Here is a 13,028-nt window from a genome sequence, read left to right on the forward strand (position 1 = left end):
CATTGTAAATTGTCCTGCGATTAGCCAGGAAAACATGGGGGGATTCCTGGGCGGCACAACTTGAACAGCTGGAAAGGCAGACTCTACACTGTATCTTCATCAGTCAGTCGATGGGTAAGTAAATAAATAGATGAATAATTTATTCATTCATTAGTAGATAGATAGATCAATAGATAAATTGTGAGACTTAAGTACTCATGCCTCATCAGATTCCTGCTTCTTCTGTTCTTCATCATCCTCCTGGTCAATGTTGTCCTGCTCCTCCTCATTTTCACACTGCTCTTCGTCAGCTTCCCCTGGAGGAATCCAAGGACAAAAACGATCACAATGAAGGGCTGGGAGCAGCAGTGAAGGCTGCTGTAGTGCATTATAGTTCACTATAGTGTATCAGGGTTACAGTGAGGGGTGTGGGGTTTACCAGTTTATTACAGTGAGGGGTCTGGGCTACTCCAGAGTGTTACAGTGAGGGGTGTGGGCTACTCCAGTTTATTACAGTGAGGGGTGTGGGGTACCCCAGTTTATTTCAGTGAGGGGTGTGGGGTTCACCAGTTTATTTCAGTGAGGGGTGTGGGGTTCACCAGTTTATTACACTGAGAGGTGTGGGGTTTACCAGTTTATTACAGTGAGGGGTCTGGGCTACTCCAGAGTGTTACAGTGAGGGGTGTGGGGTACTCCAGTTTATTACAGTGAGGGGTGTGGGGTACCCCAGTTTATTACAGTGAAGGATGTGAGGTACACCAGTTTATTACAGTGAGGGGAGTGGGGTACACCAGTTTATTACAGTGAGGGGAGTGGGGTACACCAGAGAGTTACAGTGACGGGTATGGGGTACCCCAGTTTATTTCAGTGAGGGGTGTGGGGTACACCAGAGTGTTACAGTGAGTGGTGTGGGGTACACCAGTTTATTTCAGTGAGGGTTGTGGGGTTCACCAGTTTATTACACTGAGGGGTGTGGGGTTCACCAGTTTATTACACTGTGAGGTGTGGGGTTCACCAGTTTATTACAGTGAGGGGTCTGGGCTACTCCAGAGTGTTACAGTGAGGGGTGTAGGGTACTCCATTATATTACACTGAGTGGTGTGAGATACCCCAGTTTATTTCAGTGAGTGGTGTGGGGTACACCAGTTTATTACAGTGAGGGGAGTGGGGTACACCAGAGAGTTACAGTGACGGGTATGGGGTACCCCAGTTTATTTCAGTGAGGGGTGTGGGGTTCACCAGTTTATTACAGTGAGTGGTGTGGGGTACCCCAGTTTATTTCAGTGAGGGGTGTGGGGTTCACCAGTTTATTACACTGAGGGGTCTGGGCTAATCCAGAGTGTTATAGTGAGGGGTGTGGGGTACTCCATTATATTACAGTGACGGGTATGGGGTACCCCAGTTTATTTCAGTGAGGGGTGTGGGGTTCACCAGTTTATTACACTGAGGGGTCTGGGCTAATCCAGAGTGTTATAGTGAGGGGTGTGGGGTACTCCATTATATTACAGTGACGGGTATGGGGTACCCCAGTTTATTTCAGTGAGGGGTGTGGGGTACACCAACGTGTTACAGTGAGGGGTGTGGGGTACCCCAGTTTATTTCAGTGAGGGGTGTGGGGTTCACCAGTTTATTACACTGAGGGGTCTGGGGTTCACCAGTTTATTACAGTGAGGGGTCTGGGCTACTCCAGAGTGTTACAGTGACGGGTGTGGGGTACCCCAGTTTATATCAGTGAGGGGTGTGGGGTTCACCAGTTTATTACAGTGAGGGATCTGGGCTACTCCAGAGTGTTACAGTGAGGGGTGAGGGGTACTCCAGTTTATTACAGTGAGGGGTGTGGGGCACTCCAGTTTATTACAGTGAGGGGTGAGGGGTACTCCAATGGTTTACAGTGATGGGTGTGGGGTACTCCTTTTATTACAGTAATGCGTGTGGGGTACTCCAATTTATTGCAGTGTAGATTATAACAGTGGTTTACAGTGAGGGGTGTGGGGTACTCCAGTGCGTTACAGTGTGGATTATATCAGTGGTTTACGGTGAGGGCTGTGGGATACCCAAATGGATTACAGTGTGGATTATATCAGTGGATTACAGTGAGTGGTGTGGGGTTCACCAGTTTATTTCAGTGAGGGGTCTGGGCTAATCCAGAGTGTTACAGTGAGGGGTGTGGGGTACCCCAGTTTATTTCAGTGAGGCGTGTGGGGTTCACCAGTTTATTACACTGAGGGGTGAGGGGTTCACCAGTTTATTACACTGAGGGGTGAGGGGTTCACCAGTTTATTACAGTGAGGGGTCTGGGCTACTCCAGAGTGTTACAGTGAGGGGTGTGGGGTACTCCAGTTTATTACAGTGAGGGATGTGGGGTTCACCAGTTTATTACAGTGAGGGGAGTGGGGTACACCAGAGAGTTACAGTGATGGGTATGGGGTACCCCAGTTTATTTCAGAGAGGGGTGTGGGGTACACCAGAGTGTTACAGTGAGGGGTGTGGGGTACTCCATTATATTACACTGAGTGGTGTGGGATACCCCAGTTTATTTCAGTGAGGGGTGTGGGGTTCACCAGTTTATTACACTGAGGGGTGTGGGGTTCACCAGTTTATTACAGTGAGTGGTGTGGGCTACTCCAGAGTGTTACAGTGAGGGGTGTGGGGTACTCCATTATATTACAGTGAGGGGTGTGGGGCAATCCAGTTTATTACAGTGAGGAGTGTGGGGTACCCCAGTTTATTACAGTGAGGGCAGTGGGGTACACCAGTTTATTACAGTGAGGGCAGTGGGGTACACCAGAGAGTTACAGTGACGGGTATGGGGTACCCCAGTTTATTTCAGTGAGGGGTGTGGGGTACCCCAGTTTATTTCAGTGAGGGGTGTGGGGTTCACCAGTTTATTTCAGTGAGGGGTGTGGAGTTCACCAGTTTATTACACTGAGGGGTCTGGGGTTCACCAGTTTATTACAGTGAGGGGTCTGGGCTACTCCAGAGTGTTACAGTGAGGGGTGTGGGGTACACCAGCTTATTACAGTGAGGGGTGTGGGGTACTCCATTATATTACAGTGAGGGGTGTGGGGTTCACCAGTTTATTACAGTGAGGGGTCTGGGCTACTCCAGAGTGTTACAGTGACGGGTGTGGGGTACCCCAGTTTATATCAGTGAGGGGTGTGGGGTTCACCAGTTTATTACAGTGAGGGATCTGGGCTACTCCAGAGTGTTACAGTGAGGGGTGAGGGGTACTCCAGTTTATTACAGTGAGGGGTGTGGAGCACTCCAGTTTATTACAGTGAGGGGTGAGGGGTACTCCAATGGTTTACAGTGATGGGTGTGGGGTACTCCTTTTATTACAGTAATGCGTGTGGGGTACTCCAATTTATTGCAGTGTAGATTATATCAGTGGATTACAGTGAGTGGTGTTGGGTTCACCAGTTTATTTCAGTGAAGGGTGTGGGGTTCACCAGTTTATTACACTGAGGGGTCTGGGCTAATCCAGAGTGTTATAGTGAGGGGTGTGGGGTACTCCATTATATTACAGTGAGGGGTGTGGGGTACTCCATTATATTACAGTGAGGGGTGTGGGGTACACCAGTTTATTACACTGAGGGGTGAGGGGTTCACCAGTTTATTACAGTGAGGGGTCTGGGCTACTCCAGAGTGTTACAGTGAGGGGTGTGGGGCACTCCAGTTTATTACAGTGAGGAGTGAGGGGTACTCCAATGGTTTACAGTGATGGGCACGGGGTACTCCAGTTTATTACAGTGAGAGATGTGGGGTACACCAGAGAGTTACAGTGACGGGTATGGGGTACCCCAGTTTATTTCAGAGAGGGGTGTGGGGTACACCAGAGTGTTACAGTGAGGGGTGTGGGGTTCACCAGTTTATTACAGTGAGGGGTCTGGGCTACTCCAGAGTGTTACAGTGAGGGGTGCAGGGTACTCCAGTTTATTACAGTGAGGGCTGTGGGGTACTCCAGTTTATTACAGTGATGGGCGTGGGGTACTCCAGTTTATTACAGTGAGGGGTGTGAGGTACTCCAGTTTATTACAGTGAGGGGTGTGGGATACTCCAGTGGATTACAGTGTGGATTATATCAGTGGTTTACAGTGAGGGGTGTGGGATACTCCAGTGTATTGCAGTGTGGATTATATCAGTGGTTTACAGTGAGGGGTGTTGGATACTCCAGTTTATTACAGTGAGGGGTGTGGGATACTCCAGTGGATTACAGTGTGGATTATATCAGTGGTTTACAGTGAGGCGTGTTGGATACTCCAGTGGATTACTGTGTGGATTATATCAGTGGATTACAGTGAGGGGTGTGGGGTACACCTGAGTGTTACAGAGAGGGGTGTGGGGTACCCCAGTTTATTACAGTGAGGGGTGTGGGATACACCAGTGGATTACAGTGTGGATTATATCAGTGGTTTACAGTGAGAGGCGTGGGGTACTCCAGTTTATTACAGTGAGGGCTGTGGGGTACTCCAGTTTATTACAGTGATGGGCGTGAGGTACTCCAGTTTATTACAGTGAGGGATGTGGGGTACTCCTTTGGATTACAGTGAGGGGTGTGGGGAACTCCAGTTTATTACAGTGAGGGCTGTGGGGTACACCAGAGTGTTACAGTCAGGGCTGTGGGGTACTCCAGTTTATTACAATGATGGGTGTGAGGTACTCCAGTTTATTACAGTGAGGGGTGTGAGGTACTCCAGTTTATTACAGTGAGGGGTGTGGGGAACTCCAGTTTATTACGCTGAGGGCTGTGGGGTACGCTAGAGTGTTACAGTGAGGGGTGTGGGATACTACAGTGGATTATAGTGTGGATTATATCAGTGGTTTACAGTGAGGGGTGTGGGATACTCCAGTTTATTACGCTGAGGGCTGTGGGGTACGCTAGAGTGTTACAGTGAGGGGTGTGGGATACTCCAGTGTATTACAGTGTGGATTATATCAGTGGTTTACAGTGAGGGGGGTGGGATACTCCAGTTTATTACAGTGAGGGGTGTGGGGTACTCCAATTTATTACAGTGAGGGGTGTGGGGTACTCGAGTGGATTACAGTGAGGGGTGTGGGGTACTCCAGTTTATTACAGTGATGGGCATGAGGTACTCCAGTTTATTACAGTGATGGGCATGGGGTACTCCAGTTTATTACAGTGAGGAGTGTGGGGTACTCCAGTTTATTACAGTGATGGGTGTGGGTTACTCCAGTTTATTACAGTGAGGAGTGTGGGGTACCCCAGAGTGTTACAGTGAGAGGCGTGGGGTACTCCAGTTTATTACAATGAGGGTTGTGGGCTACACAAGAGTGTTACAGTGAGGGCTGTGGGGTACTCCAGTTTATTACAGTGATGGGCATGAGGTACTCCAGTTTATTACAGTGAAGGGTGTGGGGTACTCCAGTTTATTACAGTGAAGGGTGTGGGGTACTCCAGTTTATTACAGTGAAGGGTGTGGGGTACTCCAGTTTATTACAGTGATGGGCGTGAGGTACTCCCGTTTATTACAATGAAGGGTGTGGGGTACTCTAGTTTATTACAGTGAGGGATGTGGGGTACTCCATTGGATTACAGTGAGGGGTGTGGGGAACTCCAGTTTATTACAGTGATGGCTGTGGGGTACTCCAGTTTATTACAGTGAGGAGTGTGGGGTACTCCAGTTTATTACAGTGATGGACGTGGGTTACTCCAGTTTATTACAGTGAGGAGTGTGGGGTACTCCAGTTTATTACAGTGAGGAGTGTGTTACAGAGTGTTACAGTGAGAGGCGTGGGGTACTCCAGTTTATTACAGTGAGGGGTGTGGGGTACACAAGAGTGTTACAGTGAGGGCTGTGGGGTACTCCAGTTTATTACAGTGAGGGATGTGGGGTACTCCTTTGGATTACAGTGAGGGGTGTGGGTTACTCCAGTTTATTACAGTGAGGAGTGTGGGGTACTCCAGTTTATTACAGTGATGGACGTGGGTTACTCCAGTTTATTACAGTGAGGAGTGTGTTACAGAGTGTTACAGTGAGAGGCGTGGGGTACTCCAGTTTATTACAATGAGGGTTGTGGGCTACACAAGAGTGTTACAGTGAGGGCTGTGGGGTACTCCAGTTTATTACAGTGACGGGCGTGAGGTACTCCAGTTTATTACAGTGAAGGGTGTGGGGTACTCCAGTTTATTACAGTGATGGGCATGAGGTACTCCAGTTTATTACAGTGAAGGGTGTGGGGTACTCCAGTTTATTACAGTGAAGGGTGTGGGGTACTCCAGTTTATTACAGTGATGGGCATGAGGTACTCCCGTTTATTACAGTGAAGGGTGTGGGGTACTCTAGTTTATTACAGTGAGGGATGTGGGGTACTCCTTTGGATTACAGTGAGGGGTGTGGGGAACTCCAGTTTATTACAGTGATGGCTGTGGGGTACACCAGAGTGTTGCAGTCAGGGCTGTGGGGTACTCCAGTTTATTACAGTGACAGGCGTGAGGTACTCCAGTTTATTACAGTGAAGGGTGTGGGGTACTCCAGTTTATTACAGTGAAGGGTGTGGGGTACTCCAGTTTATTACAGTGATGGGCGTGAGGTACTCCAGTTTATTACAGTGAAGGGTGTGGGGTACTCTAGTTTATTACAGTGAGGGATGTGGGGTACTCCTTTGGATTACAGTGAGGGGTGTGGGGAACTCCAGTTTATTACAGTGATGGCTGTAGGGTACACCAGAGTGTTACAGTCAGGGCTGTGGGGTACTCCAGTTTATTACAGTGATGGGCGTGAGGTACTCCAGTTTATTACAGTGATGGGCGTGAGGTACTGCAGTTTATTACAGTGAGGGGTGTGAGGTACTCCAGTTTATTACAGTGAGGGATGTGGGGTACTCCAGAGTGTTACAGTGAGGGGTGTGGGGAACTCCAGTTTATTACGCTGAGGGCTGTGGAGTACGCTAGAGTGTTACAGTGAGAGGTGTGGGATACTCCAGTGTATTACAGTGTGGATTATATCAGTGGTTTACAGTGAGGGGAGTGGGATACTCCAGTTTATTACAGTGAGAGGTGTGGGGTACTCCAGTTTATTACAGTGAGGGGTGTGGGGTACTCGATTGGATTACAGTGAGGGGTGTGGGGTACTCCAGTTTATTACAGTGATGGGCGTGGGGTACTCCAGTTTATTACAGTGAGGAGTGTGGGGTACTCCAGTTTATTACAGTGATGGACGTGGGTTACTCCAGTTTATTACAGTGAGGAGTGTGGGGTAGTCCAGTTTATTACAGTGATGGACGTGGGTTACTCCAGTTTATTACAGTGAGGAGTGTGTTACAGAGTGTTACAGTGAGAGGCGTGGGGTACTCCAGTTTATTACAATGAGGGGTGTGGGGTACACAAGAGTGTTACAGTGAGGGCTGTGGGGTACTCCAGTTTATTACAGTGAGGGATGTGGGGTACTCCTTTGGATTACAGTGAGGGGTGTGGGGAACTCCAGTTTATTACAGTGAGGGCTGTGGGGTACACCAGAGTGTTACAGTCAGGGCTGTGGGGTACTCCAGTTTATTACAGTGATGGGCGTGAGGTACTCCAGTTTATTACAGTGAAGGGTGTGGGATACACCTGTGTATTACAGTGTGAATGATATCAGTGGTTTACAGTGAGGGGTGTGGGATACTCCAGTGTATTACAGTGTGGATTATATCAGTGGTTTACAGTGAGGGGAGTGGGATACTCCAGTTTATTACAGTGAGAGGTGTGGGGTACTCCAGTTTATTACAGTGAGGGGTGTGGGGTACTCGATTGGATTACAGTGAGGGGTGTGGGGTACTCCAGTTTATTACAGTGATGGGCGTGGGGTACTCCAGTTTATTACAGTGAGGAGTGTGGGGTACTCCAGTTTATTACAGTGATGGACGTGGGTTACTCCAGTTTATTACAGTGAGGAGTGTGGGGTAGTCCAGTTTATTACAGTGATGGACGTGGGTTACTCCAGTTTATTACAGTGAGGAGTGTGTTACAGAGTGTTACAGTGAGAGGCGTGGGGTACTCCAGTTTATTACAATGAGGGGTGTGGGGTACACAAGAGTGTTACAGTGATGGGCGTGAGGTACTCCAGTTTATTACAGTGAGGGATGTGGGGTACTCCTTTGGATTACAGTGAGGGGTGTGGGGAACTCCAGTTTATTACAGTGAGGGCTGTGGGGTACACCAGAGTGTTACAGTCAGGGCTGTGGGGTACTCCAGTTTATTACAGTGATGGGCGTGAGGTACTCCAGTTTATTACAGTGAGGGGTGTGGGATACACCTGTGTATTACAGTGTGAATGATATCAGTGGTTTACAGTGAGGGGTGTGGGATACTCCAGTGTGGATTATATCAGTGGTTTACAGTGAGGAGTGTGGGGTACGTCAGTTTATTACGGTGTGGATTATATCAGTGGTTTACAGTGAGGGATGTGGGGTACTCCAGAGTGTTACAGTGAGGGGTGTGGGGAACTCCAGTTTATTACGCTGAGGGCTGTGGAGTACGCTAGAGTGTTACAGTGAGAGGTGTGGGATACTCCAGTGTATTACAGTGTGGATTATATCAGTGGTTTACAGTGAGGGGAGTGGGATACTCCAGTTTATTACAGTGAGAGGTGTGGGGTACTCCAGTTTATTACAGTGAGGGGTGTGGGGTACTCGATTGGATTACAGTGAGGGGTGTGGGGTACTCCAGTTTATTACAGTGATGGGCGTGGGGTACTCCAGTTTATTACAGTGAGGAGTGTGGGGTACTCCAGTTTATTACAGTGATGGACGTGGGTTACTCCAGTTTATTACAGTGAGGAGTGTGGGGTAGTCCAGTTTATTACAGTGATGGACGTGGGTTACTCCAGTTTATTACAGTGAGGAGTGTGTTACAGAGTGTTACAGTGAGAGGCGTGGGGTACTCCAGTTTATTACAATGAGGGGTGTGGGGTACACAAGAGTGTTACAGTGAGGGCTGTGGGGTACTCCAGTTTATTACAGTGAGGGATGTGGGGTACTCCTTTGGATTACAGTGAGGGGTGTGGGGAACTCCAGTTTATTACAGTGAGGGCTGTGGGGTACACCAGAGTGTTACAGTCAGGGCTGTGGGGTACTCCAGTTTATTACAGTGATGGGCGTGAGGTACTCCAGTTTATTACAGTGAAGGGTGTGGGATACACCTGTGTATTACAGTGTGAATGATATCAGTGGTTTACAGTGAGGGGTGTGGGATACTCCAGTGTATTACAGTGTGGATTATATCAGTGGTTTACAGTGAGGGGAGTGGGATACTCCAGTTTATTACAGTGAGAGGTGTGGGGTACTCCAGTTTATTACAGTGAGGGGTGTGGGGTACTCGATTGGATTACAGTGAGGGGTGTGGGGTACTCCAGTTTATTACAGTGATGGGCGTGGGGTACTCCAGTTTATTACAGTGAGGAGTGTGGGGTACTCCAGTTTATTACAGTGATGGACGTGGGTTACTCCAGTTTATTACAGTGAGGAGTGTGGGGTAGTCCAGTTTATTACAGTGATGGACGTGGGTTACTCCAGTTTATTACAGTGAGGAGTGTGTTACAGAGTGTTACAGTGAGAGGCGTGGGGTACTCCAGTTTATTACAATGAGGGGTGTGGGGTACACAAGAGTGTTACAGTGATGGGCGTGAGGTACTCCAGTTTATTACAGTGAGGGATGTGGGGTACTCCTTTGGATTACAGTGAGGGGTGTGGGGAACTCCAGTTTATTACAGTGAGGGCTGTGGGGTACACCAGAGTGTTACAGTCAGGGCTGTGGGGTACTCCAGTTTATTACAGTGATGGGCGTGAGGTACTCCAGTTTATTACAGTGAGGGGTGTGGGATACACCTGTGTATTACAGTGTGAATGATATCAGTGGTTTACAGTGAGGGGTGTGGGATACTCCAGTGTGGATTATATCAGTGGTTTACAGTGAGGAGTGTGGGGTACGTCAGTTTATTACGGTGTGGATTATATCAGTGGTTTACAGTGAGGGGTGTGGGGTACCCCAGTGGATTACAGTGTGGATTATATCAGTGGTTTACAGTGAGGGATGTGGGGTACTCCTTTGGATTACAGTGGGGGGTGTGGGGTACTCCAGTTTATTACAGTGACGGGTGTGGGATACACCAGTGTATTACAGTGTGAATGATATCAGTGGTTTACAGTGAGGGGTGTGGGATACACCAGTGGATTACAGTGTGGGGTGTATCAGCATGATAGAGTGAGAAGTGTGGGATATATCACTGAAGGGTGTGGTGTTTCAGTGAGGAGTTGGGTATACCAGTGTGTTGGTGTGTTTATCAGTATGTCAGTGAGGGCAGTACTATACCACCTTGTTTGCTCTACCCGTGTTACTGATTCTCTCATGCATCTCAGCAACTGGGTCCTTACTGTCTAGCTATGAGTAGCTGTTCTTAATCCTGGTACCTGTCAGCCAACACAGCCGTCACAACTCACACCTCAGGTTGGAGTGAACACTATCTGGGAGCTGCTGGAAAACCTTGTGCTATTTTTAAACTTTTAAATATAGGCCGGCTGGTGGAGCAATGGCTTCAGCGCCAGTTTCAGAGCAAAGGGCCCCGAGTTTGAATCCAAGTCAGGCCACCCCCCGAGCACGCTTTCCATCCATGCCGGGTTGAGCGTCAAGCTAGCCACTCAGCCTCGTCAAAAAAAAAACAAGGGTCGAGTCTGGATCGTTCATATCGTGACCCGGTTAATCCAAAAGGAGACCAAACCTGACACCACGAGCCAGACAAGAATGGCTGACTGTCTGGTGCGACACACTAGAATGGACCACTGTTAAAGAATATTCTGGAGTCAGATATTAATCCATGCAAGAAGCAGTTTTCAGTTGTTATTGTAAACTGAAGTTAAAAGCCCACAGACTACGAGATATTGTTTGCAATATGCGTGTGTCGAACGTGAAGACAATGGGGTTGTTTTGCATCAAAGCAGGCAACATGGGCGAAGTTATTTGCACCACCGTGACTTGGGTTCAGGCTGGCAAACCAGATGGAAATTGTCACTGTTGTTCAAACATAGTCACAGATATAGATAATCAATATTGAATTACCTACTGTTGACCACAACCTTAGGGTATAAAAATGTGATGCATGGGTAGAGTCTCAAGAGAATGCCTGCTTGCTGTGATGAATGAAGACCTCTAGATCACCAGCTTCAATGTCTCGCCCGTGGCCTCAGTCACAGTCACAACATTTGGGAGCTCGTCAAGCATACGTTTGTAACCTATTGTGTGGCCAGTGACTTAACCAGTCTGAGGAGGTGAGTATTTTTAAGAGTAGTTCTCACACTTAGATCTGTTTGGTCAATGAACATGGGATCACAGAGTGTGGAGAGCTGAGCTGTTGGACATAAAAGTATTGTGGTTCCTTAAGGTTGTTATAGCTGGCCTGATGGTGGGGACAAGCTCCCACGACCTATTAAATGCCCCCAATGGCATGCGTCTCATACGGCCTCCTGACCTTCACGTGTGGTTCAGCTACTAAGCACAGCAGAACCGTTTCTACTGACAAGAGAAGGGGCAAAGAGAGGTTATTGGCTCCTTGAAACCAGTTGCTTCAGGCAGATGGGGCTCGTCAGCCGTGGTTGGCAGCTCATCTAGGAGAAGGAGAATTCTGAAATCAAACCTCCGCTGCCTTGCGGCTATACCCACGCATGGGGAAGGTTCGGGAGTAAACCCCGAGGAGAAAATTCCAGAGCTGGAGGCCACAGGACAGTCAGACATTGTGCTCAATGCTGACTGGCTACTCCTAAGATGCTGCTGGTACCAAACTGTATCAGTCTCTGCCATCCCTTTGGGTGCATCAGCTGCGTGGAAAGGGGGAGCCCGTTACATGGCAACAGCCTGCTCTCTATATCGTACTGCCCTGGCTTGCGTATCACGTAGACAGCTAGAACACAACATCCATGGTTGACCCTACCAACGGAGAGCCTCAAAGAAGGAACCAGACATTTTGAACATTTTGGAGAGACAGGGCCACCAGTTGTGAAAGGTGACTGTTTAGGACACCAGAGGGGTGTGTGTTTGAGAAACTGTACAGTGGTACAGTGCACTTGTTTGTGAGCATGCTTGTGTGTTTTAAGAATAAGTTTGAAATCTTGTAACGGACCTTTTCTATGAATGGGAATACAATGGACATCGTGAGTTCAGCGACACAGAAGTGGAAGATTGCAGAGTGATTTCAAGTATGTACAGTTTAGTTTTTACCTATGGGAATCAGTGTGGAGATATTTGAGAGAGACGTTATATCCAGGTATATCTGTTACGATGGCACCTGTTAAAGTCAGACAATGACCAGGCTCGACAGGCCTTGGCCCTGATTACAACCACTCACAAGCTCTTCACCCCCAGGGGGAAGCAGAGCGTTTTGTCTGGGCTGCCTCACTTAGTGTGGCTTGTGGGAATCGAGAATTCTGACGCAAGCCAGAAGAAGTGATTGAAATTCGCTAAATGTACCCAAAAGATATACACGTGGTGGTAGAAGTGAAATGCCTGAAGAGGTTATGGGATGGTGTGGCCCAGGGAGTATGGGATGGTACATGGACAAAGACATCACTGCTTAAAGGGGGAAGTGAGGCAGCGGCTTGGGGACATGAAAGTAACTGGGGAATGATCATGTCAGTAGTTCAGAGATCCGATGAGCCTGCCAAGGATTATGTCGTGTGTAAGTATTGAGAATATGGGCAATACTCAAGGCTGGACAATCGAGTGAGCGATGATCCAGTACTCCTGAAAATGCTGAAGGAAGACCTGAGCTCAGCCCACTAGGAAGTTTTAGGTTTGAGGATAGCAGTAGGATATTGATAGCATCAAGAAACAGAAACATAGAAAATATACAGCGCAATACAGGCCCTTCGGCCCACAAAGCTGTGCCGAACATTTCCTTACCTTAGAACTACCTAGCCTTACCTATAACCCTCTGTTTTTCTAAGCTCCATGTACCCATCCAGGAGTCTCTTAAAAGCCCTTATTGTTTCTGCCTCCACCACCGCCGTCAGCAGCCCATTCCATGCACTCACTGCATAGAAAACTTACCCCTGACGTCTCC

The 13,028-nt window shown here is 48.2% G+C and overlaps 1 protein-coding gene across 1 annotated transcript in view; it reads right to left on the reverse strand.

Moving 5' to 3' along the window:
* Positions 1-13,028, reverse strand: part of LOC134340389 (1-phosphatidylinositol 4,5-bisphosphate phosphodiesterase beta-2-like) — a 186,493-nt gene that overhangs the window by 89,230 nt on the left and 84,235 nt on the right. Inside the window, exon 15 of the mRNA XM_063037964.1 lies at positions 202-296. Coding sequence (XP_062894034.1) covers positions 202-296 — 95 coding nt within the window. The remainder of the gene's footprint in view (positions 1-201; positions 297-13,028) is intronic.

This window comes from Mobula hypostoma, chromosome 1, assembly GCF_963921235.1.
Source record: "Mobula hypostoma chromosome 1, sMobHyp1.1, whole genome shotgun sequence".
Taxonomy (NCBI): domain Eukaryota; kingdom Metazoa; phylum Chordata; class Chondrichthyes; order Myliobatiformes; family Myliobatidae; genus Mobula; species Mobula hypostoma.